The 22,571-nt window shown below is 56.9% G+C and overlaps 9 protein-coding genes across 9 annotated transcripts; 4 read left to right on the forward strand and 5 right to left on the reverse strand.

Moving 5' to 3' along the window:
* Positions 1-1,120: 1,120 nt before the first annotated feature.
* On the reverse strand, positions 1,121-1,516 carry SPRG_08154 (hypothetical protein; the record flags this gene model as incomplete). Its single annotated transcript, XM_012347118.1, has 2 exons — positions 1,121-1,232; positions 1,410-1,516. The coding sequence occupies 2 exons, from the start codon at positions 1,514-1,516 to the stop codon at positions 1,121-1,123; spliced, it is 219 nt and encodes a 72-aa protein (XP_012202508.1).
* A 441-nt stretch (positions 1,517-1,957) lies between these two features.
* Positions 1,958-3,704, reverse strand: SPRG_08155 (hypothetical protein). Its single transcript, XM_012347119.1, has 4 exons — positions 3,565-3,704; positions 3,461-3,511; positions 2,783-3,401; positions 1,958-2,734 (listed from the first exon to the last, which is right to left on the reverse strand). The coding sequence occupies exons 1-4, from the start codon at positions 3,691-3,693 to the stop codon at positions 2,070-2,072; spliced, it is 1,464 nt and encodes a 487-aa protein (XP_012202509.1). The 5' UTR covers positions 3,694-3,704; the 3' UTR covers positions 1,958-2,069.
* Positions 3,705-5,809: 2,105 nt separating this feature from the next.
* SPRG_08156 (hypothetical protein) lies at positions 5,810-8,197 on the forward strand. Its single transcript, XM_012347120.1, has 12 exons — positions 5,810-5,871; positions 5,913-6,056; positions 6,103-6,208; positions 6,255-6,352; positions 6,391-6,855; positions 6,895-7,122; positions 7,172-7,311; positions 7,367-7,556; positions 7,604-7,675; positions 7,742-7,795; positions 7,837-7,968; positions 8,014-8,197. The coding sequence occupies exons 1-12, from the start codon at positions 5,824-5,826 to the stop codon at positions 8,089-8,091; spliced, it is 1,755 nt and encodes a 584-aa protein (XP_012202510.1). The 5' UTR covers positions 5,810-5,823; the 3' UTR covers positions 8,092-8,197.
* On the reverse strand, positions 8,148-9,026 carry SPRG_08157 (hypothetical protein; the record flags this gene model as incomplete). Its single annotated transcript, XM_012347121.1, has 5 exons — positions 8,148-8,225; positions 8,271-8,436; positions 8,489-8,562; positions 8,610-8,682; positions 8,710-9,026. 5 exons carry the CDS (start codon positions 9,024-9,026, stop codon positions 8,148-8,150), a joined length of 708 nt encoding a protein of 235 aa, XP_012202511.1.
* A 379-nt stretch (positions 9,027-9,405) lies between these two features.
* On the forward strand, positions 9,406-12,591 carry SPRG_08158 (hypothetical protein; the record flags this gene model as incomplete). Its single annotated transcript, XM_012347122.1, has 2 exons — positions 9,406-10,976; positions 11,015-12,591. Exons 1-2 carry the CDS (start codon positions 9,416-9,418, stop codon positions 12,589-12,591), a joined length of 3,138 nt encoding a protein of 1,045 aa, XP_012202512.1. The 5' UTR covers positions 9,406-9,415.
* A 765-nt stretch (positions 12,592-13,356) lies between these two features.
* On the forward strand, positions 13,357-13,882 carry SPRG_08159 (hypothetical protein; the record flags this gene model as incomplete). Its single annotated transcript, XM_012347123.1, has 3 exons — positions 13,357-13,376; positions 13,435-13,522; positions 13,576-13,882. Exons 2-3 carry the CDS (start codon positions 13,467-13,469, stop codon positions 13,880-13,882), a joined length of 363 nt encoding a protein of 120 aa, XP_012202513.1. The 5' UTR covers positions 13,357-13,376; positions 13,435-13,466.
* A 194-nt stretch (positions 13,883-14,076) lies between these two features.
* SPRG_08160 (hypothetical protein) lies at positions 14,077-16,251 on the reverse strand. Its single transcript, XM_012347124.1, has 9 exons — positions 15,870-16,251; positions 15,755-15,823; positions 15,506-15,710; positions 14,955-15,460; positions 14,844-14,906; positions 14,751-14,789; positions 14,494-14,704; positions 14,248-14,450; positions 14,077-14,196 (listed from the first exon to the last, which is right to left on the reverse strand). The coding sequence occupies exons 1-9, from the start codon at positions 16,212-16,214 to the stop codon at positions 14,119-14,121; spliced, it is 1,719 nt and encodes a 572-aa protein (XP_012202514.1). The 5' UTR covers positions 16,215-16,251; the 3' UTR covers positions 14,077-14,118.
* A 1,085-nt stretch (positions 16,252-17,336) lies between these two features.
* Positions 17,337-17,592, forward strand: SPRG_08161 (hypothetical protein; the record flags this gene model as incomplete). The annotated part of the gene is made up of 2 exons (XM_012347125.1): positions 17,337-17,502; positions 17,528-17,592. The coding sequence occupies 2 exons, from the start codon at positions 17,337-17,339 to the stop codon at positions 17,590-17,592; spliced, it is 231 nt and encodes a 76-aa protein (XP_012202515.1).
* Positions 17,593-17,672: 80 nt separating this feature from the next.
* On the reverse strand, positions 17,673-20,860 carry SPRG_08162 (hypothetical protein). The gene is made up of 9 exons (XM_012347126.1): positions 20,282-20,860; positions 19,789-20,235; positions 19,480-19,742; positions 19,014-19,426; positions 18,772-18,962; positions 18,654-18,725; positions 18,496-18,605; positions 18,250-18,447; positions 17,673-18,205 (listed from the first exon to the last, which is right to left on the reverse strand). The coding sequence occupies exons 1-9, from the start codon at positions 20,840-20,842 to the stop codon at positions 17,794-17,796; spliced, it is 2,667 nt and encodes an 888-aa protein (XP_012202516.1). The 5' UTR covers positions 20,843-20,860; the 3' UTR covers positions 17,673-17,793.
* Positions 20,861-22,571: the final 1,711 nt, after the last annotated feature.

Genomic DNA, 22,571 nt, shown 5'->3' on the forward strand with positions numbered 1-22,571 from the left:
CGCACAACCTAGCCTGTAAGAGCTTCTCCGCACAACCTAGCCTGTAAGAGCCACAAGACTGTAGAATGGAAACCATTCGAGAATTGTGTTTGCTGATTACAAGGCGTCGGGTCGTACCAAGCAAAGCACCGAATTTCAACCGCCAGTGTACGAAGCACGCCGGAAGTGTTTTTTCAACACTTGCCAAGTCTAACAGCAACGTTTGACAATGTCCAAACGGTCTTTGGTTGTTCAAACCAAAAACGTCCTGGATATCCCCGGAAGGATGCCAGCCATAGAACTCCCTGTGGATCTCGTCCTGATATAGCTACGATCTGGATCTGAAATCAGGTCGTTTCGTGTTCCCACGTGTGCTTTGCAGAAGACGGCAAGTCGGCCAATGGACGTCCGGGCAAGCTTCTATGCTTTCTGGAAGGTCCTCCGCAACGCATAATGACGTGGCACCCGCATTGGTCACATAGACTGTACGTGGCAGCGTGCAAGGACCGCCGCCGAGAAGCAAGAATACCGGGCGATTCGTACACGATGGCGCGGTACTACGCTCTTGGAGCCAGTCGAAGAGCTTCGAGTGTACGTAGTATTGCCTTTGGCCCCACGTTCACCCAGTTTTGACATTTTCCCTAGGCCAAAATCGCTGTCGTTGGCACAACTGCGAACGTTGTGGCGTCTTCGGATCAGCTGACGCTGTCGTGCGTCTCACCAGCTGTCATCACTGCTGCACCAACACGAGGGAGGCGCATATACAGTGATCATCGGCGCGGTCTTCTACACCGTCGTCGCTAGCGCCCTTGAGCTTCAGTGCCACAACCGGATTCCAACGCTGTTTTGTCTTATGAAAGCTCCCGCTTTGGGTGTACTTTAGTCTGATTGGCTGCTGTATACTAGTAGAAGCGTCGTTGAAGCACGGGTGCTGATAAACTCGAAAATCTTGTACATTGTACCGGTACATAGGATGCAGTGGAGACAGTGGAGACAGTGTAACGTGGCGTTGCCGGGCCAGATGTGGCGCCAGTCAGTTTCCTCTCACATCGTGGTGAACATCAAAAGCACGGAAGCTCAAAAGCATGAGGCGCATCGATGGCGACGACGCAGCGGGGCAAGAAGCGTGGTATGGATCAGGCTACGTCCAGCCTGCGAGGCGCGGCAAAAGGTACTCATTGATGTTCTCGCAAGAGATGACGACGCTGCACCCAATGTTGACAATGAGTACGTCGCCGAGGAAGAGGAGGTTCCTACCAGTATTAAAATACACATATGTCTTTCTTCTCTGAATAACAGTATGCTCATCAGTGAATTATTCTATAAGTTAAATGCGCGCGAGAAATACACACGTATCCGGTTGCGCATCCGAAACCTACATCTCAAATCCATTTCGGAAAGTTACGATCGAGAAGATGGAGACGCTCGACCAGACGCTCGACGACATGCTCGACCATTTCCGAGAAGGCTGCAAGGGCACCGCAAGCCTCGACGCGAACAAGAAGCGCAAGATGGACGAGTAGGAAGCGACGCTCATGAAGCTGCCGTCGTCGACGGGCAAGTAGTAGGAAGGCACGCGGTGTAGCGTCTCTTTAATGCCTAATGTCATTTGTTTCGTCTCCAGGAGTACCGTCTTCTTCGTTCGTCGCATCTGCTGCTCGAAAAGCACACGTACACCACGAACGCCCGTCGCGGTCCTCGATGATTGTTGACCTTCTCACATCGCTCGTCATAGCTTCAATACGAGGGGAGTTGGTAGACATCATTGCAATCCGCGAGGTGACCTGCTGGCGTCGGCTGGATCAACAACGGTCGTGCACCGAGCACGTGCTACTTCTTCCTGCCACACGCGCGGGTGGCTTGATCTGGGCTGCCTTGAGCTTTTTTCCCCTTGCGCGCGGAACTGTGAGGCCATCTTGACGTTTCGACGCACCGTGTGGTGTGGTGCCATCAGCGCTGTGGGTCACCTCTTACACTAGTACTTCACAATGGCCCTGTTGAAATAGCGACATTCTGTTTTTATAATTTGAACTAACTAGGGACGAACGACGACACGTCGCACGAAGGACATGCAAGGAAGGAATGCAAAACTATTGGTAAAAGTTGGACCAGACCGTGACGCCGGTCCCGACCGCGCCCATGAGGATCGCGCCGACAAAGAGGATCACAGGGCCAATCTTGGCCGGGCTGAGCAGCGGGCCAGGCTCGAGCTTGATGATAAAGGCCGCGGGGAAGCAAAAGCAGACGATCGACGAGCACGTGCCGCCAATGATGCCAAAGACGACGTTGATGCTCGGGCAGAAGATCGCGAGGATGAGCGCCGCGAGGACGAGACTGACGGTCACGGCCACGTGGCGCACGGTCGAGTCCTTGGCCGACGCGAAGAACATCATGTCGAGCGTGAAGCGGCACGGAAAGATGTTGAGCGGGAACGCGACCGCGACCGTGAACGTCAGCGCCGCGCGCGCGACTGCGATGAGCGTGTCGTTGAGCGGAAACGAGAGGAGGATGTTGCCCTTCTTGGACGCATCCGTGAGCGACGAGCCAAACGCGAGGTAGGCGACGAGGCCGATCGTGAGGTAGATGAGCACCGAGACCGTGGTCGCGCGGTCGACGACCTTGTTCATGCGGCGGATGCACGGGCGCTGGAGCTCCGTGTAGATCGAAAACACGTTTACTTGGCACGTGAACGCAAACATGACGATCGGCACGCTGAGCATAAAATTGGGGCCGTTGCTCGTGTTGAGGACGTAGTCTACACACCAGTATCAGAGATGCCAATCACCATTGAAGACGAACGTACGGAGGTCGGGCGCGAGGCCGTCGGCGTGGATCGCCATGAAGGACCGCGTCGCGACGGCGAAGACGAGAAAGATAATGGAAAAGACGCCGAGCATCGACGAGAACTGGAGGCTGCTCACGTCCTTGAGGAGCGAGAGCGGGAGCATGATGGCGAAGCAAAAGATGCTCATGAGCACCCAGCGCTGCGCAAAGAAGCTGTCGTCACCCAGCACGAGCGCGCCCAGCGGCGTGATGATGTCGCCGAGCGTCACGAGGTACGCGACCGAGATGCCAAAGCAGAAGACGAGGATGTTGAGCTCGACAAAGACTTCGACCTTCTTGCCAAAGCAGTAGAGCGCGAGGTCCTCGTACGACTTGAGCATCGTAATGTCGCCGGCGCGGATGAGCAGTCGGATCGTGTAGACGGTGAGGAAGGCCGCGAGCACGAGCTGCGCGACGGCAAACGTAATGCCCGACGACGCGACTGCGTACGGCAGCGAGAGCGCGCCCGCGCCCAGTGTCGCACCGCAGAGGTTGAAGATCGAGCCGCGGATGGACCCGGGAGGCGGGATGATCGATGGAGACATGGTCGGGTCAATTGCAGGATGATGCGCAAATGCTTCGTGGTCCGTTGCCGTTGCCTAGATGCAGCAACAGCAGCCAGTTTGAGGGCCATCCACATGGTATGGGCGCGACGCACCTTGGCGCGATCCATCTTGCGCGGGGTGAGTGAGACAAAGTCCATCATGCGCTAGAATTCGGGTGCGTGAGTGTGACACGGTGCGTGGTCATAGCCGCGTGTACCTGGAAAGCCAGCGGAATGTACCCGAGCCGCTTCACGTAGGCTTCGCGCATGTTGGGCGTGCGCGGATGGAACGACGGCGTCGACGACGGCAGCAGCGGCTCGTCCGACCCTCGGTGGTGCGATGCCATGTTGCCGGCGAGCTTGAAAATGACAGCCAAACGCCATCGCGGCAATCCGTACTTTACTGAGCACATGGATGCTTCCAAATAGTGTATCATGAACGAGAATAGTGTACGTAGATATGGCGACCGACGGCGGGGGCTGGGCAGGTGCAGCTGGCCGCAAGAGTGGCACGTAACCAAAGACCACTCGTCGTCGGCGACGTGTGGTCTTTGACACGGGCGCCGGCTCACATCGTGGTATCATTGACGCGCGGCTTCTTGCTTTGAGCATGGGAGGTTCAACGCCAGGACATCTTGCTCGCTGTATCGGTCAGTACATGTACGTGCCAAGCGACAGTGCTCGCTGCTGTTTCCAGGGGCTTTCGAATGGATGCAGCGAGATCGAGTAATGGCTGCCCATCGCGCCAGTTTTCGCGCCAGCAAAAGCTGGCGCGTCAGTGCCTAGGCTGTGTCCGGTGTGTCTGCTGATGCACAGCCCCCTGCGCTGCCCGGAGATACCACCGATAACTCTTTGACTGGCTTCTCGCCGCTGCTCTTCGAACCCGAGTCGCCGTTTGCTGGCGCTGGCGAGCTCGCTTCGTATGCACGTACAATATGTACCGTGTACACTGTATTAATGTAAAGTGTTCACCCGTGTGTCCGTCATGGCCGCAGTGCGATACGCACCATCCGACGCGCTGCTGTTCAGCCGCTGACCATCAGCTTTGTCATCAGCTTCAAGCGCCTACCATTTGCTGTCGCGCAGGATTTGACGTCGGCATCCGGGCAACCACCAGTCGCAACGACTACGCAAAAGCTACCGCCGGCGACGTGAGGTAGCCATTGATTAAGATTTGAGTGCGCCTGTGCCAAGCGACTAAGTGGCCCCACTCGGTGCGCAGAAAGGTCGTGTGGTCACGAAGCGGGTTCCCATCCTCTGCAGCTGGCGTAAATGGCGCTAATCACACTATTTCCGTTGAATCTCGCCTGCAAAGTCCGAAGAACCCGCGCTTGGTCGTCAGGTGTTGAAGTTCAAGGGCGCATTTGATTGGTGTATATCCACTGAAATCTTTGCCTTTTTGTCCAACAAGCGCCAAGATTTGACCAACGGGCGTGCCTTTGGACAGGCGGGATGCGCGCCAAACGTCGACGACGTCATGGCCGCCACATCCCGGGTGGCGCCGCGAGAAGCGCCTTGCTAGAATGGAGGCACAGGGATGCGCCACGTATCGCCACATCCGAACCTGCCACAACCGTACTACACGATGTCACACGCTATTTGCAGGCCCATGGATGTTCCCCGCCGCCACATCTTTCACGGTCTGTATGGCACTGCGCGGCTATACCCACGGCCAGACCACGCTAACGTTCGCACCGTGGTCGTAGATGCGCACGGCGGCTCGTAGGGACAAGGTTTTTTACGGCCTTGGTCGGGAGAGCGTTAGTAGTACTTGGTAACTATATCCAGAGACCGAGTCTATGAGCTCGAGTGGATGCGAGCACCCAGGAGCCGCCGTGTCAAAGAAGCACAGAATACTCCCTTACCCACGACCTATTGTCGTGTCGTGCGGCAGAAATGGGCCCGTGGCCTCGCCCACGTTCGTCGAGCTCGTCTCTAGCGCGTCGCACATAGCCTGTTCAAGCTACGACGCTCCATTTCGCAGCTGCTGCTCCCTTCCATTGTCAGCGCCGAAGCTTTATCCTGTCGTCACTTGAGGATAGGATGCGTTCGAGGGGGAAGACACCACCGAGGTGCAAAGTTCTTGGAGCATGCCACGTGCTTGAAGAGCATGCCCCACCGATCACTGTGCACGCCAGGCTCCGCTCCAGCTGTTGCACCAGGGGTAGGGCTGCAACGGCAAACGGACGGACACTCGCCGCGAGCACGAGCCGCATCGCACAAACGCAGAGGTCGAGGAGATTTGTCTGTCGTCCAGCAGCGTCGTTGAAACCTGCAGGCGTATACAAACTCCAGGATAAAAATGTATCCTCGTCCTCTTGATCCTATCTTGCTTCGACTCTAGGACGCAGCTCACGGTGTGGTGGCGCCAACCGATCTTCGCTGCGGTCATGACGCCGGCAATTCTTTGTCGGATCGTAACGGCCGTTGGCTTCGAAATCTGTACCACTGTTCAAGACCCGTGAAACGTGGGCGTGATGGAAGGAGGAAGCAGCAGCATCTCGCCGCTCCACATCGCGATCTGGGTACGACAGACGACCGGGGATGGGACCTCAAGCGCATGTAGAACGGAAACGTCGACCAGGTCGAAGCCGCGCTCGCCGCCGGCGCCTCCGTCGAGACCCGCGACCGCCATGGCCATCGCGCCTTGCACTTTGCCCTGCAGTGCGCGCATCGCGAGACTCGGGCCGTCGTCGACGCTCTCGTCAATGTACAACGCGCGATGAAAGCGAGCGGTCGTGCGTCATGCGTGCTAGGTTGGTCACGCGCGGCCACGGTCGCGGGATGCGAGTGGCTGGAAGGCGTTGCATCGAGCCATCCACGCCAACAACGAAGACCTCCTGTGCGATCTTCTCCAGCGCGGTAGGCTCATCGACGAAAGCAACTCGTGTACGAACGGTCGTCGTAGAGAACGCGCAGGTGCCCGACGTGCTCAAGGCCAAATTGCTGGCGGCGTCGGCGCAGCTCGCGGCCATGCCCGACTTTACCGCCGAGCTCGACCTCACGGTATTGGCATGGTTGCCATCGCAACTGATGGTGTGCAGGTGACGTCGTGGGTCCCGATGCTCTCCTCGCTCTTGCCGAGCGATACGATCAAACTCTACAAGTCGCAAGGCAGTCTCCGCGTGGATATGACGCTCTCGGGCTTCAAGAGCCTGCGCTGGAAGCGCGGTCGGCTCTCGATTCTCCTATTGCACGACCGACTCGTGACGCTCGATCACGATCGCCAGACCGTGCGCGACTGGCTCCACGCGCCAGCGACCGACGCCGACGTCCAGCGGCAACTCCACTTGCTCTTGACGAACCGCACGACAAACATGCATGTCGATATGGCGTCGTTGCAGCTCATTCCGCGCCGCCACTGGCTGTCGCCCAACGGACCTCAGATGACAGAGGCTGTCGGGCTCTGGAAGGACGCGAGAATCTTTGATATGGAGGGGCTTCGTGTGCGCATGCAGTCCTGGCCGGCCAAGGCGCCACACCGTCCGTCTCCGACGGGCGCGACACCGGTGCATTGCAGAAAAAAATAGAGTTGACGCTGAGAGTAGGACGTGCTGTCGCCAACGTTTCCCGTCGCGACGGGGCTGTTTGACAAGCTGCAGGAGGCCGAGACGACCCTCGAGATCTCGCCAGGTCTCGAGCACGCGGTTCCGATTGGCATGCAAGCCGGCGACACGATTGGCTGGAAGTTTTACTTGGACGACCACGACGTTGAGTTTAGCGTCTGCTTTGTGCCGGACGAGTGGTACGCGATCGCCAAGGCCGACTCGGACCCGGTACAGTGTCTCGTGCACGGACACAGCGTTTTGAATCGCGCTTGTGTAGGAAAAGGTCTACTTGATATCCGAGGTCGTGCCCGAACAGCGCGTGCGCCCGACCAAAGGCGCGCCGATGCAGGGATCCCACAAAGCGAAGGCCAGCGGCAACCTCATCGTGCGCTGGGACAATGCCCACGCCATGTTCCGGTCGCCACTTTGAATGCGATGCCACGACACCGACCCACACATCTTCATCTTGTAGATCCAAGAAGCTGCATTTTGCAATATTTCCGATCCTGGACAAGGTCGAGGCCGAGACGCTCGATGTCCGCGGGGCGCCCGACACATCGAGCCACCTCGTGACCTTTGAGCAGTGGTTTGGCATCGACCGCACCTCGCTGCCGCCGGCGCTTCTCGCCATGAACCCGAAACCTGCCATTCCCATGCATTCGGTAGAAACATTTCGTCCGACCCTTTGGTAGCATTGCTGGGATGGTAGACTCCACCGACCAGTCGATCCACCAAGCAGCTAACGGGCACCGTGTACCTCTCGGATACCTTTCCGCTCACCGTACACATCGCTTCACAGTCGCGTATCCATGATGCGGTAGGTGGTCGAGTTTTGCCCGTCGTGCAGGTGCTCGCCGCGACGTCGTCGCAGTTTGCAGCACTCGTCGACTTTTTCCAAACCGTACGCGCTGCAGCCTGAGCACGACGCGACTGTTTGTATAGAAGCTACCGCCAGGCTTCCCCGTCCAAGTGACGCTGCCCGTGTTCCCGTCCATCTCGGCGACGGCCCGCTTTGCGTCCTTGCAGCTGGCTTCGTCCCCGCCCGAGTGGTTTGTCGTACCACCAGCCTACACGGTAGTATGTACGCATCTGCATGCGGTCACTGATGCAGTCGTCTAGCCCAAAGTGTCGAAATCGACTGGCGCCAACCAAGCTCTCTACAACCTCACGGACCAATACATGAAGTCGGCCTCGTAGCTCCCGTGGCAAAGCGCTGTAGAAGACACGGAAGAAAAACCACTGGTTGAGGAGCCTTAGGGGTTCATGTTATCGATGATTTGTTGGCAGAGCACGAAGAACCGGTCTTGCTCGAGCTGATTTTGCCGCAGTTTCTAGCACACACGTCGAATATTGCACGCGATGCTGTATGTGTGTACCTCGGTGTCGATGGCGGGTGCAGCCTGCGTGTCGTCGTTGTCCATGCTGACGTCGGCGGCCTCTTCGACCGGCGACATGGGCGCGTCGACCATCTCTTGGAGCTTGGCGTCCGAGTCGAGTTCTGCATGCGCGGCTTGGACCGCGGTCTTGGACTCTTCAATGACCCTACACGGTAGTTGGTCATGCTATGGCTGCTACTACAGAGACAGCGTCGCACCGGCGAATGTCGGCCGCCGCTTCCTTGCGCTCTTCGATTTGCTGCTTGAGCATGTCGATGAGTGTCTCGCGCGCCTACGTCATAGGGCGTCGCATGCTACGCGCGTCGGTGGGGGCTGTACCTGGTGTGGTCGATACGCGTTGATGAGATTGTGCAAATTCAGAAAGAGCAGTTCAATGTCGTCAATCTTCTCGCTACGACAACCCCATCATCGATGAGACCTCGACGATGGATAGGCATGCGGACTTGAACTTGGCGGGTTGGCGATGAGCACCTCGACGAGCTCGAGGAAGGTGAAGATGAGCGACTTGTTCATGCGCTTCATCTCGGTCTTGACGTTGCTACCCGTGGCGTAGAGCTTGCGGTCGCCGAGGAGGTCCGGGACCGCGTCCTCGGTGGCGTACGCCGTACCGAAGGAGTGGTACGTCGGCTTGAGCGGCGCGGGCGGCGGCGGCCCCATCTCCGGCCCCTCCGCGTAGAGGCTCATGAAGGCCGGCGGCGCCGGGAACGTGGCCACAAGCTCGACCTCGTCGCTCATGGAGCACCGTAAACTTCTTTTTGACCAATCACTGGCCATATAGATGAATATCGCTCTGGCATTTTAGCCAATGAATGCTTGCCATTCTAGGATGCGAGTTTCCGCGCCAACGCAACGGCAGCGCACCTCGACACTTCAGTCGTGTGGACGCGGACGCTTCATGTGGTCGATAAACCAGGCGATTAGAACATGAACGCAGGTGGGAGAGCCTTCACCACGTGCTGCATGCTATCCCGCCCTCTTGCTCGATGGCAAGTTGGCGCCACCAGCCGGCGTGGATGAAAAGCTCTGTATCACGATCGGTCGTGGCCCCGATTTTACGCAGCAGAAGAGGCGACAACACCTCTCACCTCCAAGAGCACTTGCAGTTTTCCGCTCCCCTGCGCAGCATGACCGGGTACTCGAACTTGGCGACGCCCAACGATGCGAAAAACTACGTGAACGAGGCCGGCCAGATCGAGTGGGGCGCGATTCCGCTCAACGTGGCGCTTGACAAGCTCAAGGCGACGCGCGAAGGTCTCTCGTCCGACGAAGCCCAGAAGCGTCTCCTCGAGCACGGTCCAAACGCGCTGCCGAAGAACGAGGTCAACCGCCTCATGGTCTTCCTCGGCTTCATGTGGAACCCGCTCTCGTGGGCCATGGAAGTTGCGGCCATCTTGTCGCTCGTCTTGCTCGACTACCCGGACTTTGGTTTGATTCTCGCGCTTCTATTCTTGAATGCGTGCATCGGCTACTTTGAGGAAATGCAAGCCGGCGACGCCGTCTCGGCGCTCATGGGACAGCTCGCGCCCGAGTGCAAGGTCTTCCGTGACGGTGCCATGATCAACCTCCCGGCCGACGAGCTCGTCCCGGGCGATGTCATCCGCATCCGTCTCGGTGATGTGCTTCCGGCCGACGTCAAGTTTCTCGAAGGCGACTCGGTTAAGATCGATCAGTCCTCGCTTACGGGCGAGTCGCTCCCGGTGACCAAGAGCGAAGGCGACGAAGGCTACTCGGGCTCGATCTGCAAACAGGGTGAAATCGAAGCTGTCGTCACGAGCACGGGTGTCCACACGTTCCTCGGTCGCGCCGCCGAGCAGATTGCCGGTGTCGAGTCCCACGGTCGTCTCCAGGAAGTCCTCACCACAGTCGGCAACTTTTGCATGGTCTCGATCATCGTCTGGTGCATCATCGAGCTCGTCGTCCAGATGGGCGCCCGCAAGGACGAGAACCCGTGTTTGATCATCACCGATGGATGCCTCGGTGTCGCCAACATCCTCGTCTTGATCGTCGGCGGCATCCCCGTCGCCATGCCTACGGTCTTGTCGGTCACGCTTGCGATTGGTTCGTCCGCGCTTGCCAAGGAGAACGCCATCGTCACACGCCTCACGTCGATCGAGGAGATGGCCTCGATGGAGATCCTCTGCTCGGACAAGACTGGTACGCTCACCCTGAACAAGCTCTCGGTGGACTTGAACAACCTCGTGCCGTACAACGACTACACGGGTGACGACATTCTTCTCTACGGCGCCCTCTCGGCGCGTATCGAGAACAACGAGGCCATCGACGTCGTGTGCCACAACACGTACCCCGGCAACGCCACGATGTGGGAGAAGTACACCTTGCTGCACTACACGCCGTTTGACCCGACGACGAAGCGCACGATCGCCAAGATCAAGGATAACACGACGGGCAAAGTCTTCCGTGCCTGCAAGGGTGCGCCGCAAGTGTGCTTGGACATGGACGACAACGCCGAGGCTCTCCGCGAAGAAGTCGAAGGTCGCATCAATGAGTACGCGTCGCGCGGCTACCGTGGTCTCGGTGTCTCGTTCTCGCACGGCGACGTCCCGATGGAGGAAGCTTCGTGGAAGCTTGTCGGTATCCTCCCGCTGTTTGACCCGCCACGCCACGATACCGCCGAGACGGTCAAGCGCGCCATCGAACTCGGCGTTGCCGTCAAGATGGTCACGGGTGATCACCGCGTCATTGCCATCGAGACATGCCGCCAGCTTGGTATGCCCACCAACATCCTCGACACGTCTTTTTCAACAAGGCGCCGCCGCCGGGTGTCAACCTCGCGCAGATGGTGTACGAGACGGACGGCTTTGCTCAAGTCTTCCCCGAACACAAGTTTGAGATTGTGCGCCAGCTCCAGTCTCTCGACAAGATTGTCGGCATGACGGGCGACGGTGTCAACGATGCGCCGGCGCTTGCACAAGCTGACATCGGTATCGCTGTCGATGATGCCACCGACGCTGCCCGCGCTGCCGCCGACATTGTTCTTGTCTCGCCCGGTCTCTCGGTCATCATTACGGCCATCCGCATGTCGCGTGAGATCTTCTTGCGCATGAAGAACTACGCCATGTACTCGATCGCGATGACGGTCCGTATTGTCTTGACGTTTGGCCTGCTCACGGTGTGCTACAACTGGTACTTCCCCACGATTCTCGTCGTCGTCTTGGCCATCTTAAACGACGGCACGATTTTGACGATCTCCAAGGACAACGTGACGGCGTCGCGCACGCCCGACTCGTGGAAGCTCAAGCAGGTCTTCATTTCATCCATTTGCTTTGGCATCTGGCTTACGATTTCGACGATTGTCTTGGTCGGTGTCGCGTACAACACGTCCGCGTTCGAAGGCTTCATCGACTCGGAGAACCTCTGTGTTGGCTGCATCAAGGACTCGTGCAACTCGTACTTCACGGAGCGCATCCAGACGTGCATGAGGACGAACGACCCTGCGGCTTGCGGTGAGCTTGATGGCTCGGTCTACAAGCCGTCGCTCAACCCTGCCAACTTGGAACTCCTCCAGAAAAACCGCAAGGACTACGTCGAAGGGTACAAAAAGAAGTACAACGCCGAGTCGAAGAACTCGAACTGGGGCAAGCTCTTTGAGCACCTCAAGGGCAGCCACATCAACGACCTCGACCATGAGCCGTCGGCCGATGAAGTGTACCAGCAGTTCTACAAGCAGTACACGGCCGAGGCCAAGGAGCTCGACGATGCGATCAACGGCCGCGGCGTCGCATTCGTCGGGCGCGGCTACATCCCATTGACCAACGGTGTCAGCTTCTGCGACTTCATGTGGGACTACTCCAACTTCAACACGCGCTTCACGAAGAACCACAAGGCGATCGGCCCCGGGATGCAGAAGAAGGACGGTATCCTCCGCTCCCTCGTCTACACGCAGGTCTCGATCTCGGGCCAGGCGCTGATCTTTGTCACGCGTACGGCAGGCATCAACACGTGGTTCTTCGCCGAGAAGCCGTGCAACCTCCTCCTCATCGCTTTCGTCTTTGCCCAAGTTGTGGCTTCGGTGATCGGCTACTACGGCTTCAACGGCTACCCGTCTGACCGTATCGCAGTCTTTGGCTGCGGCGGCGGCTACCTCGTGATCGCTTGGATCTGGTCGATCGTGTGGCATTTTCCCCTCGACTTGATCAAGTTTGCCATCAACTATGCGCTGAGCGCCAACACGTATACGTCGACAGCCTTCGACTCGCGCATCAACGCAGGCCATCCATCTCAGGCCCATGCGCGCGTGACGCAGCACGCTCGCTCGGTCCGCGCCTCGCGCACTGTGTAACGCAATGATCAAGAATTTTGATCAATACATTCTGGTGTTGGTGTTCAGTAACACCTAGTCGACGGTAGAACTGGATTTCGTGCGTCTTATGTGGCCACGATACCGTGCTGCGGCATCTCCATGGGGTAGTCATAAACTGGTGCAAGTAAGAGCGTCGATAGCCTGTTGAGTGGTCACGAGCATGCGGGCGAGGGTGGCTCATTGCTGCCACAATTGGAGCCCACAGCACGCACTCATGCATGTACAACACCGAGATTTATATCTATTGTAATAGAAGACCCACTTCAACAACAACAACACTGAGATTTTCGACCACACGGCACCTTGAAACATACTAGTATGTCGTGACTCTGCGCGGTCAATATTTCTCGATGTACAGCTCCAACGGCTATGTGGTGTGGCATTTCGAGATCTCCTTAATGTCCTCCATCAACATGCTGAATACGAGCGATTTTGTTTTTCGGACGTGTGTTGGCGACTCGACCTCGGTGGAATCGGCATTTCAGAGTCTCGTAGCTTGCTACTCGTCGCGGATTGGCAAAAACATCATTTTAAATCGGCCAATAGCCTCATTACATAGCACAGCCCCCCCACCGGGTATTTATAGCCGCCGCCGAGCTGCCGCGGGAGACATCATCGCGAAGCAATGAGCTGGATGATTGTTCTTGGGCTTGCTGCGGCCATTGCAAATGCACAGGTTGCGCCCAATTCATAATTTCCCGTCTTGATTGAAGATACAATGCCATTCTAGACGGCACTTCCTCATCTCAAGCCGCTGAAGTCAGGTGCACGTCTCCGCATCGTGGAGAGTATTGTCTATTGTTGACACCATGCCTGATGTAGGATGCTTTCCCACGGACGTCACGAGCTGCAAGATGAGTTGTCCGAGCATCTACCACGACACATCGCGCTTCACGTGCCCTTGCTACAGGTAAAAACGCAAAATTCTTCATCAATTTGGGCCACCAGCAACGCGACGACTAGCAAAATGGGCGAGTGTCTCGTGCGCATCGGATGCAGCTTTAGCCAGCGCAAGGAGACCATGGCCTCATGCACACGTAAAGGGTACTGCAAAGCGGGCTACTGCACGTATCGTCTGGGCGACTTCACGCCCAAGCTGGGTGCTCGGCGCGAGATTTTTGACGCAACGGCAGTCGTCCCGCCCGACTCGCCCTGCGTCGATGGTTGCTGTCCTGGTAGCGGTAGCTGCACCGAGAACCCAGTCATGAGAGCGCTGCGGCAACCTGGGCGCGCGTATCGGCTCGAAGAGCCCAAGCTACCGCCTCGCTAGTACGTCACTTGCTGCGCTTCTACGTCTCATGCTCTTTGCACTAGTGGCGACCCGCGCCTGAGCGTCAACCAAAACTACAACTTGATGCCATACAGCCTGCCGCTGGGCAATCTCCCGGCGGTGTCCGAATCGTTTTTACGAGGTTTTGCGCAAGAGGCGTCGACGGCTTTAGCGCACAACGACAGCCACGTCATCGAAAAGCCACCAACCCAGTCCAAGCAGACGCCAAAACTTGATTAAGATTCCTGCGGGTGCAAGCTCGAGTGGTTGCGCTCCTCGCTCCACTTGGAAAAAGCCACGCGCGAGGCCAGGACCTAAGGACCCCAATGTCAGACGACGAATGGACTCGACAATAATGTGTGTACCAGGGACGCGTCGCGCACAAAGAGGCGCAAGTTGCACTCGAGAAAGTGCTTGGGGCAGTGCATGTCGTAGAGCGCTGGTGCCAATTGGTAGCAGGTCGCGTCGCCCGTGGCCGCCTTCTTGAAAAATCGCATGTTGCGGAGCGGATCCTTCTCCTTCTGGCCATAGTGCACCTTATTGCGCTCAAGAATAAGCTGCGCAACATCTAAAAAAGCAATGACGCCTCGGCAATGCATCGAGGCTTGTACCCAAGGGCGGTGACACCATGGCCGCAATCTCGTGCTTGAGCTCCAGAATCGACTTGGTCTGCGAGTACGTTGTGATCTGGGTTTTCCCGACACACTTGTACAGCGGCTTCTCGGAGATACGACGCAAGATGGCTTGCGACTTGGTGAGGCGCACGTCCGTACTGCACTCGATGTGGCTCAAGATGCGATCGTCGAGCAGCTGGTAGGCGTCCTATGCTTCACACATCAGAAAAGGAGTGGGCGACTCGATCCCATACCATGTCGAGTGGTGCCCGTGAGATGCGTGTGCCCTTCATCTACGATTTGCATGGCATTTAAAGAACCATGCTTCGTAATCACTCAATCCATACCTTGAAGAGCGCGTCCGCTTCCAGCAAGGCGTCGCAAATCATGTATTCCACGGCACGTGAGACCTAAAAATGGCAACTGTGAGTGCTGCCGTGCGGTGAAAACGCATGAACCTTGTGTTGGTACACAGCTTGGTGCAGCTCAAAGCGCGTCCGAAAGACCTTCAAAAGCTGCTCGGCAAGCTTCTCCGGCCAGCACATTGTGAGGTCGCCCGTCGTTCGGTCGGGAAGCACGCGGACGGCGGAGAGAAGGAGGTGCGTGTCGCAGCTGCTCTTGGCACCCGTGTACAGTGCATCGCGCATAAAGTAGTCGAGCTTGTCGACGTCGAGGCCCGTCACAGAGTTGTTGACAACCTGGTACAGGAACGTGGCCTCGGGGCGGCCTTGAAACGTGTCGCCTGAGAGCGGTCGGCCCAGAATGAGCTCCCGGATAAAGACATAGTCGACGTCCGTAAGCCCGTGCTCCAACAAGTCGATGCGATTGCTGTAGAGCAGGTGGTCGAGCAAGTCGAGCGAACCCTGCTCGTGCGTCCAGTCATCCATGGACGGTAGCATCTCGCCGCGTTCGCGAAGCTGCTGCATAAAGATACCATCGTACACGTGGCTGAACGGCCCGTGCCCTACACAACACTTCAGGGCCGGGAAGGCAAACATAATCCAGGTACCGAGGTCGTGGCACAAGCCTGCAATCTTGACGCAGAGAACATCCGTGGGCGAGATTGGGAGCCACGGTTGCACGTCGCGGAGCCGCCGCAGCATCTTCTCAGCAAGGAATGCGACGCCAATCGAGTGCTCAAAACGCGAATGCGTCGCGCTCATATAGACGTGCGACGACGCTCCGAGCTGCTTGAGATGACGGAGGCGCTGAAACTGCACCGAAAACAATCAAGACAGCATCCTCAAGGCGTCGCTACCTGCACGGTGTCGATGATCGCCATACAAAGCGGCTCGAGGTAGATGCAACCGTGCACGCTGTCCTTGATCTACAGGAAAGCATGATGTTATCGGTAGATAGTGCGTACGACGCACCATCTTCTGCGGCTCGAGGAGCGTCTCGAACATGACCATGGGCGGCGTCGACGGCAGCGCGCGGACGGTGTCTACGGCTAGCGAGTGTGCGGAGGTGCTGTGAGCGTCAGAACTGGAGTGATTGGCATCGCCGAAGCAAGTGCTCTCTTGGCTACAACCTTCGAGGTCTGTCGCGCTGTCGTCGTCGGCCATCGGTGGGACCGGCTCCGTGCGCTTCACGCGCTTGGCCTTCGGCGCTTCCTTCCACGGAGAAGACGCCGGGGTCTTCTTCATCGCAGCATGTGGGTCCCGACCGTCGATGGGCTTGCGCTGGTGGTTTACCCATCCGAGGATCGACCCTTGCATGATGAGGATCCTCGGCGCTGGCAACTGGAAGTAGAATTTGAAAATTCAAAAATCTGGTCTCGGCTGTATTTAATTTTTACAAATTTTCTATTTGACTTGCCTTTGTATGCAATGATGGCGTTGGTAGCATTATATTTTGAACAACGGCTTGTCCTTTTTAGACTCGGCGCAACAGGATTGGCTTAAAATTAGAGGCCCTCGTGTCGGATTGGCCAAATTAAGCCGCACTGCCGACCATGGTGCCACAACCCTGGATCTTGAGCGGGTGCGTTGAAGCTTGGATCTACGACAAGGGCATGAGCTGCAATGTGTTCATCGTCTTCCCATCGATGCGGCAGCTCCAACAGCACACGCCCATGCAGCGTTCAGGGCTGATTGTAGGTATCCGATGCTGCCTGTCCCGGCAAAATCAGTTGCAATCCGAGCGATCGCCTCAGCCCTGGCTGTCGGTAGTCCAGTAGCACCAGTTGGCGCACTGCGAGCTGAGGGAATGATGTTATGTCAAAGGAATTCCCCCTTGATGTATATGTTTGCTGACGCTACTTTGGCCGGTAGAATACTGCGTCGTCGGTTTCCTGCCGTTGCGCCATGGTCATCTACGGTCCCATTCATGGGTCCCAGCTGCATGGTCCCATCGGACTAGCGCTCTGTGCAGAACCCATAACGGAGGTGCATTCGATTCGACGCCTTCGTTGCCATGTCTCGGAAGGGATGCGGCGCCCATGCCTCTGTTCATAGAACCTGCGCGCACCTGAGAAATCTGCGGCCGAAAATTGGCTTGGGCAATCTTGCTTTTCTCGAAGTTGCAGCAGACTAGAATCACGCTATGTATCATCTTTCTCTTGCTGTTTGTATTAAGCGTTTCTTTGCTGCAGAAGTGCATAGACAAAAAGCATTAGTATGCGTGCAAATAGCTGGTGAACGACCCCAGCGGGCCGAATCTATTTCCAGCTGCGACAGGATGTTGATTCGCCCGAGGATTGGCTGGTTTTAGAAACGCGCTTAACTTGGCAGCCAATCCGAGCGCGTGCCTAAAGCAACTTCAAGGTCCAGCGTTTTTGCAGCGTGGCGCCGGGGATGCCACGGAAGTCCATTTCCAAATCCGATCTCAACCTCATCAATATGCCGCAGAGCCGCGAACTCCAGAACAAGAAGAACACCCACAAGGACCGCCAATCGCGCGGCCCCGCGGGCTCGGGAGCTGAGCCCAAGAAGCACGGCGCCGGTGGCCACAACTGGGGCAATGCCCTCGACGACTACCAACACCCGACGACCGAAGTCGTCGACCGTGCTGACCCGAACTACGACAGCAGCGACGACGCGCACTAAGCGGCGCCTTCTGCACACGCGCCCTTCTGCTCGCAGACCCTCCGCCTAGCAACCCTTTTCCCTTGTATCTCTAAAATATCTAAAAACACAACCAACTTTCGCCGACATAAATCTCTCACTCCCAGTGATCCAGAATTCGCATCACTCATACTCTTGTTTAAGTTGGAAATATGTGCTAAAATTGTTGAGTCCTTGGTGACAATGACCTGGGATTATTGTAAACGCATGCGTCTCCTTGTCGGGCTTTTACTTACTCGAATGCAGCCCTTTCTTTTTTGGAGGAGGCCCCCGAGGCACTCAGTGGCGGACGCGATCCACTGCTCGATGATTCGGATGCGTTGCTAGACGAGAGGATGCGATTGCGCTCGAGGGACGCGACGAGGGCGCGCGAGTCGTCGAGCTTGGCGCGTAGCGCTTGGAGCTCCTTGTCCTTCATGACGGTGATCAACTGGAGCTGGTGCTTGACTTTGGCAAGCTCGTCCTCGGCCGTGCTCTTCCGCGCCTTGGAAAAGTCAAACATGGCCGACTGAATGTCGCTGGCGCGGCGCTGGAAGCTCATCTTGTACTTGACGTGCGATGGCGGTAACTTGGTGACGTCCGGGACGCCCATTTGATCGACAATCACGGGCAGTAGCTGCGTCGTCGACGACTCTGTTTCCTCTCTACCCACACTCGTTAGGTTGATGAGCATTCATGAAAGACGTACGCAAGGATGGGCTTTTGGTTGGAGCTAAAGCTCTCGACGAGGAAACCGACGAAAATCGGGAGCAAAATGTTGCTGATCGTCATGCGGTACGTGAAGAAGAAGACACGCGTGCTGGCCGACTGCGTCATAACGTACGCAGCGTCCATGACCGCGTTCCAGCCAGCGAGCGTCGCGACTTCAAACAGCGTCACGAGTGCTCTAGTGAGATATATCAGTCATAGTGACGCGCCGTCGTCAGCATCGTACCTCTCAAACGTGTCGAACTGAAACACTTGGCGGCTGACGTACCACGGCGTCGCGGCGGACTTGAGCTCCTCGGGGAAAGCCGCGAGCACAGGACCATAGTGGGCCTGGGCCTACGTTTCCGAGTCGGTGAGGTCCATCGTTCGAGGTCGACTTCGTACGATAATCGCATAGGCGTAGACGACGCTGACGATGACAAGACTGAGCTGCGACACGAGCGGCAAGATCCGACTCTACCGACACCATGAGTCGCGCAACAAGGATTGCGAGAGCGTGTACCATGGTCCAGAGGATGTCGTGAAAGGGCGGGATCAAGTTGAGGAGCTTGAGCATGCGCAACGAGCGCACCGCGAGCGAGAGGTCATAAAAGACGACGGGAAAGCCCGGGTAGAGGCTCGTAAGGAAGTAAAAGACCCAACCGACGGCTGCGATCCACAGATCGAGTTGGCAGAACGGGCGGTGGAAGAATTCTAGCCATCATGACATCATAACGCATCAACATTTCATGTCGAAAACAGTACCGTCGTAGCCAAACGCAAAGAGCTTGAGCGCAATCTCGAGCGTGAAAAGCGACAGAAGAGAGATACCCACGAGGCGCCACGTGTGGTTGAGCGAGTACGTGAGCGCATAGTTGTTGACTTGGGTCGCTTGGATGATCGAGAGCACGATGAGGAACCCGACAACCATCTCGCCGTACACGAACGGGTAGCCGAAAATCTTGGTTTCCGCGAGCAGAACCGACCGCACGCGGTGCTGCCACTTGCGCAGCCCGTCGAATTGGATCGAATATCGGTTGCGCTTGGAGATGTTGGCGTTCACAAGCACAGACGCGAGCTGCATGAACTGGGCAAAGTCGACCGTGCCGTCGCGATCTTCGTCGACCGAGAAGAAGACGAGCTGCGCTTCCTCATCCGTCCACGACGGCTTGAGGTACCTACGTTGACAGAACATTACTTGCGTCGCGCAACGAGCACGAAAAGAACGTACTGGCAAATGGCAATCCAGCTCTCGAGGGACACGATCGAAACGGTTTGGCCCGTCACCTCGTCGTCGCGCAGAAGATCGAACGCCTTTCGGAGCGCGATCTTGCGCTTCTGGAGGCGCTTGATGAGCATCTTCTCCGTGTTCTTCTTGTACGTGCGGTACGACACGGCGATCGTGAGCTTGGCGACGAAAAAGTGCGCGAGGAGCACGAAAATGACAAAGTAAATCGCACTCCACTGCGACCGCTCAAAGTATGGCAAGATGACCTACGCAGAAGTCGTTGCACCATCAACATATCCAGCCGTGGCGTACCGGCACCATGGCAGGCATGCACGAGCTAATGAGAAGCATGTTGTAGAGCGAGTCGCCGAGCGTCGAGAAGAACGGAACGCCCAGGATGACGCTCGAGTCGGCAAAGAGGAGGTAGCCCATGAGCCCAAAAAAGCCCACGAGGCAAAACTCGAGGCAGATGATGACAAACACGTCCTTGAGCGCGCGGATGCAGCTTCCAAAGACGACGCGCACGTTGCGGCGGCGCGCAATGAGAAAGAAAGGCCGGAAGATGCGCGACGTGCGGTTCAAGGCGACGCCAACACCGAGAAAGTACAGGCCAATGTCGAGAAACGTGAGCGCAATAAGACCAAGGCGCACGGTCGCCCATGGTTCGCGCTTCCGAAACTGGCGCTTGGTAATGTCCGAGCTCATGGCGTACCGGATGTAAATGTCGATGCCAAAGAGCACGAGGCAGACGAGCTCGACCTACAACAGTCATTGAGATACAATAGCATCCAGGAGTGTGTGGTACCCAGAGGTAGTGCGTCGAGTGCTGAACGTTCTCGACAAATGCGAGCGCACAGCACACAAGCGAGATGAAGTTGAAGACGTGGCGGTACCAGTCCGCGTGGAACATGCGCGTGAGCTGCAGCGACGTATAGTCGACGCGGTACCCGATCTTTCGTCCGTGGATGCCATCGAGGATGAAAGCCGCCGCGACCATGTACTTGTTGACCGTGTTTGGCAAGTTCATGGGCGACGGGATGCCTGTCCCGCTGAGCGAGATGGACCCGCGCCGGGACCAGCGATGCGGCAGACGGTCGTCAAAGAGATCGTGCGCCTTGAGGTCGGCGAGGTCCTTGTCGATGTCGTTGGCCATGTCCTGCGCCGTGCAATGCACGCCGGGCTGCTCGAGGCTGCCAATGTCGACGTCAGCTAGGTTCTTCCACTTCTCCTGATTGTCGCGCACGGAGCCCGAGATCTCGAGCTTGACATCCCGTGTCGCGGACCGCGAGAGTGGGCTCAGCAGCGGCGTTCCTTCGCCGGCGCTCCAGCTCAGCTTGCGCTCGCTGCTACTGCCGCTTCGGCTCATGCGACGGGTTCGAAAATGATACCCAACTCCGGCTGGCCAATACAAATGGCTCAATAGAAAAGCCGGGCGAAACCGTGTTGTCGCTTGCGTTTTTTCACGACGGACCACGGTCCGGCTTTTTTAATATTTCGGGTCGGATACAAACGCAAATATCATTTAAAACATGGATTTAAAATCGGAGGGTTGCTCCACGGTTGAAGCGGCAACAATTTTGATCTTTGTAATCCTCTTAGCTCGGCGCGCATCTCTGCCATCGAAAGCAACATTGGAAAAGCACCTCACGCCCATTGCCTCACGCCATCCATGCTACAACAGGTCCCGTGCGGGGTGAGCTGTTAGGATCTTTTTAATATATAGTATGTGAACGTGTTTCGCGTTATCTTTGTTGCGACGAAGAGTTCGCATATGCTTGGACTAGCAATCTCCTTCTTCATTCGCTCGACGGGCCGTGGCTGCGCAAGCGGCGGCGCAGGGGCTCGTTTTTTCTCTTCTGTAGCCGCCCGGGGGCGCATGTGGCCACGGGTGAGGGGTGAGGACCATAACGACATCATATGTAAAAGCCTTCCAGGCTTTGCCGTCGGCGACGAAGCTACGCAGTTCGTAGAGGTCCTCGAGAGACGCCAACGACTGAGGCGGCGTCAACGACTGAAGGTCGCGGGGCAGGACGATCGGCAACGTGATCTTGTTGGTGCGGCCAAAAAACGGGGCGGCCCGGGAGCGGCAATGTTGGCAGGGACGTATTCACTCATGTGCAGCACGTGGCCCAGCAGGCGCCAGCGCTGGCGGGCAACGATCTCGCTCAGCGGGACGCTGTTGCAGCGCTTGTAGAGTGCGACGTCGCCGAGCGTGCTCGGGTGAAAGATACGTACTAGTAAAAGACGAAGCAGCTGCTGGCGATGGAAGCTGTCAAGGCCCACGAGACTCGTTAGCGTCAGGGCCGACGTGCCACAGTTGTACAAAAGGACCGGGAGCACGTAACACTTGTACAGCCGCACACGGTTGCATTCCGAGATTAGGCCTCGACGCATTCGGATCTTCTACATGTTGTTGAACGCCGTTGTCGCCAGTCTCTTCCGAACGCGCAGATCGGCCGCGTCGTCGAGGAGGCTGCCGAGCTTCTTGGTCATGCGCCACGCCAAAGAGGCCGCGTGCGTCGGCGCGTCAACCTGCGTCGAACTGAATACCTGCGCTTCTTTCGTCTTGTCTTCATTCATCTTGAGTTCCTAGCGGGCGATGACGGATAGCGCCGCGGCTTTGATCCTGGTCATGCAACAGCGTCGTGGTGGATGGTCCCAGTCATTGGCGTAGGCGACAGAGATCGGTCCAGAATAATGTAGGGAAATAATATTTCCATAATTTGCTCGTCCCTAGGTATGCCGCGCCTTGCCAGTAGGGCCATAATGGGGGAATGGCTCGGAGACCCGAGCCATAAGAATGGTGAAATCGCAACACACGGAAGATAATGGGAGACTTCAAATCCTCGAAAATAGACTTTTAAACCGTGTGCTTTGAGGCGATTAACATTTATTTTTACGAGACTAGATTTTTGGTTTTCGATGATTTTTTCATCACGTCATTTATCACGGATAAAAATCGCCATAAATCATCGCACGCTTACCACAGCTCATACTAGTCAACAACTACTCTCAGACAACCTTTACTACTCTCAGACAAGCTTTCAGAGCGCGTTATTGTTTTTTCTCCAATTATCACGAATAATATCACGAGT

The sequence above is a fragment of the Saprolegnia parasitica genome (genome assembly GCF_000151545.1).
Source record: "Saprolegnia parasitica CBS 223.65 unplaced genomic scaffold supercont2.33, whole genome shotgun sequence".
Classification (NCBI taxonomy): Eukaryota; Oomycota; class Saprolegniomycetes; order Saprolegniales; family Saprolegniaceae; genus Saprolegnia; species Saprolegnia parasitica.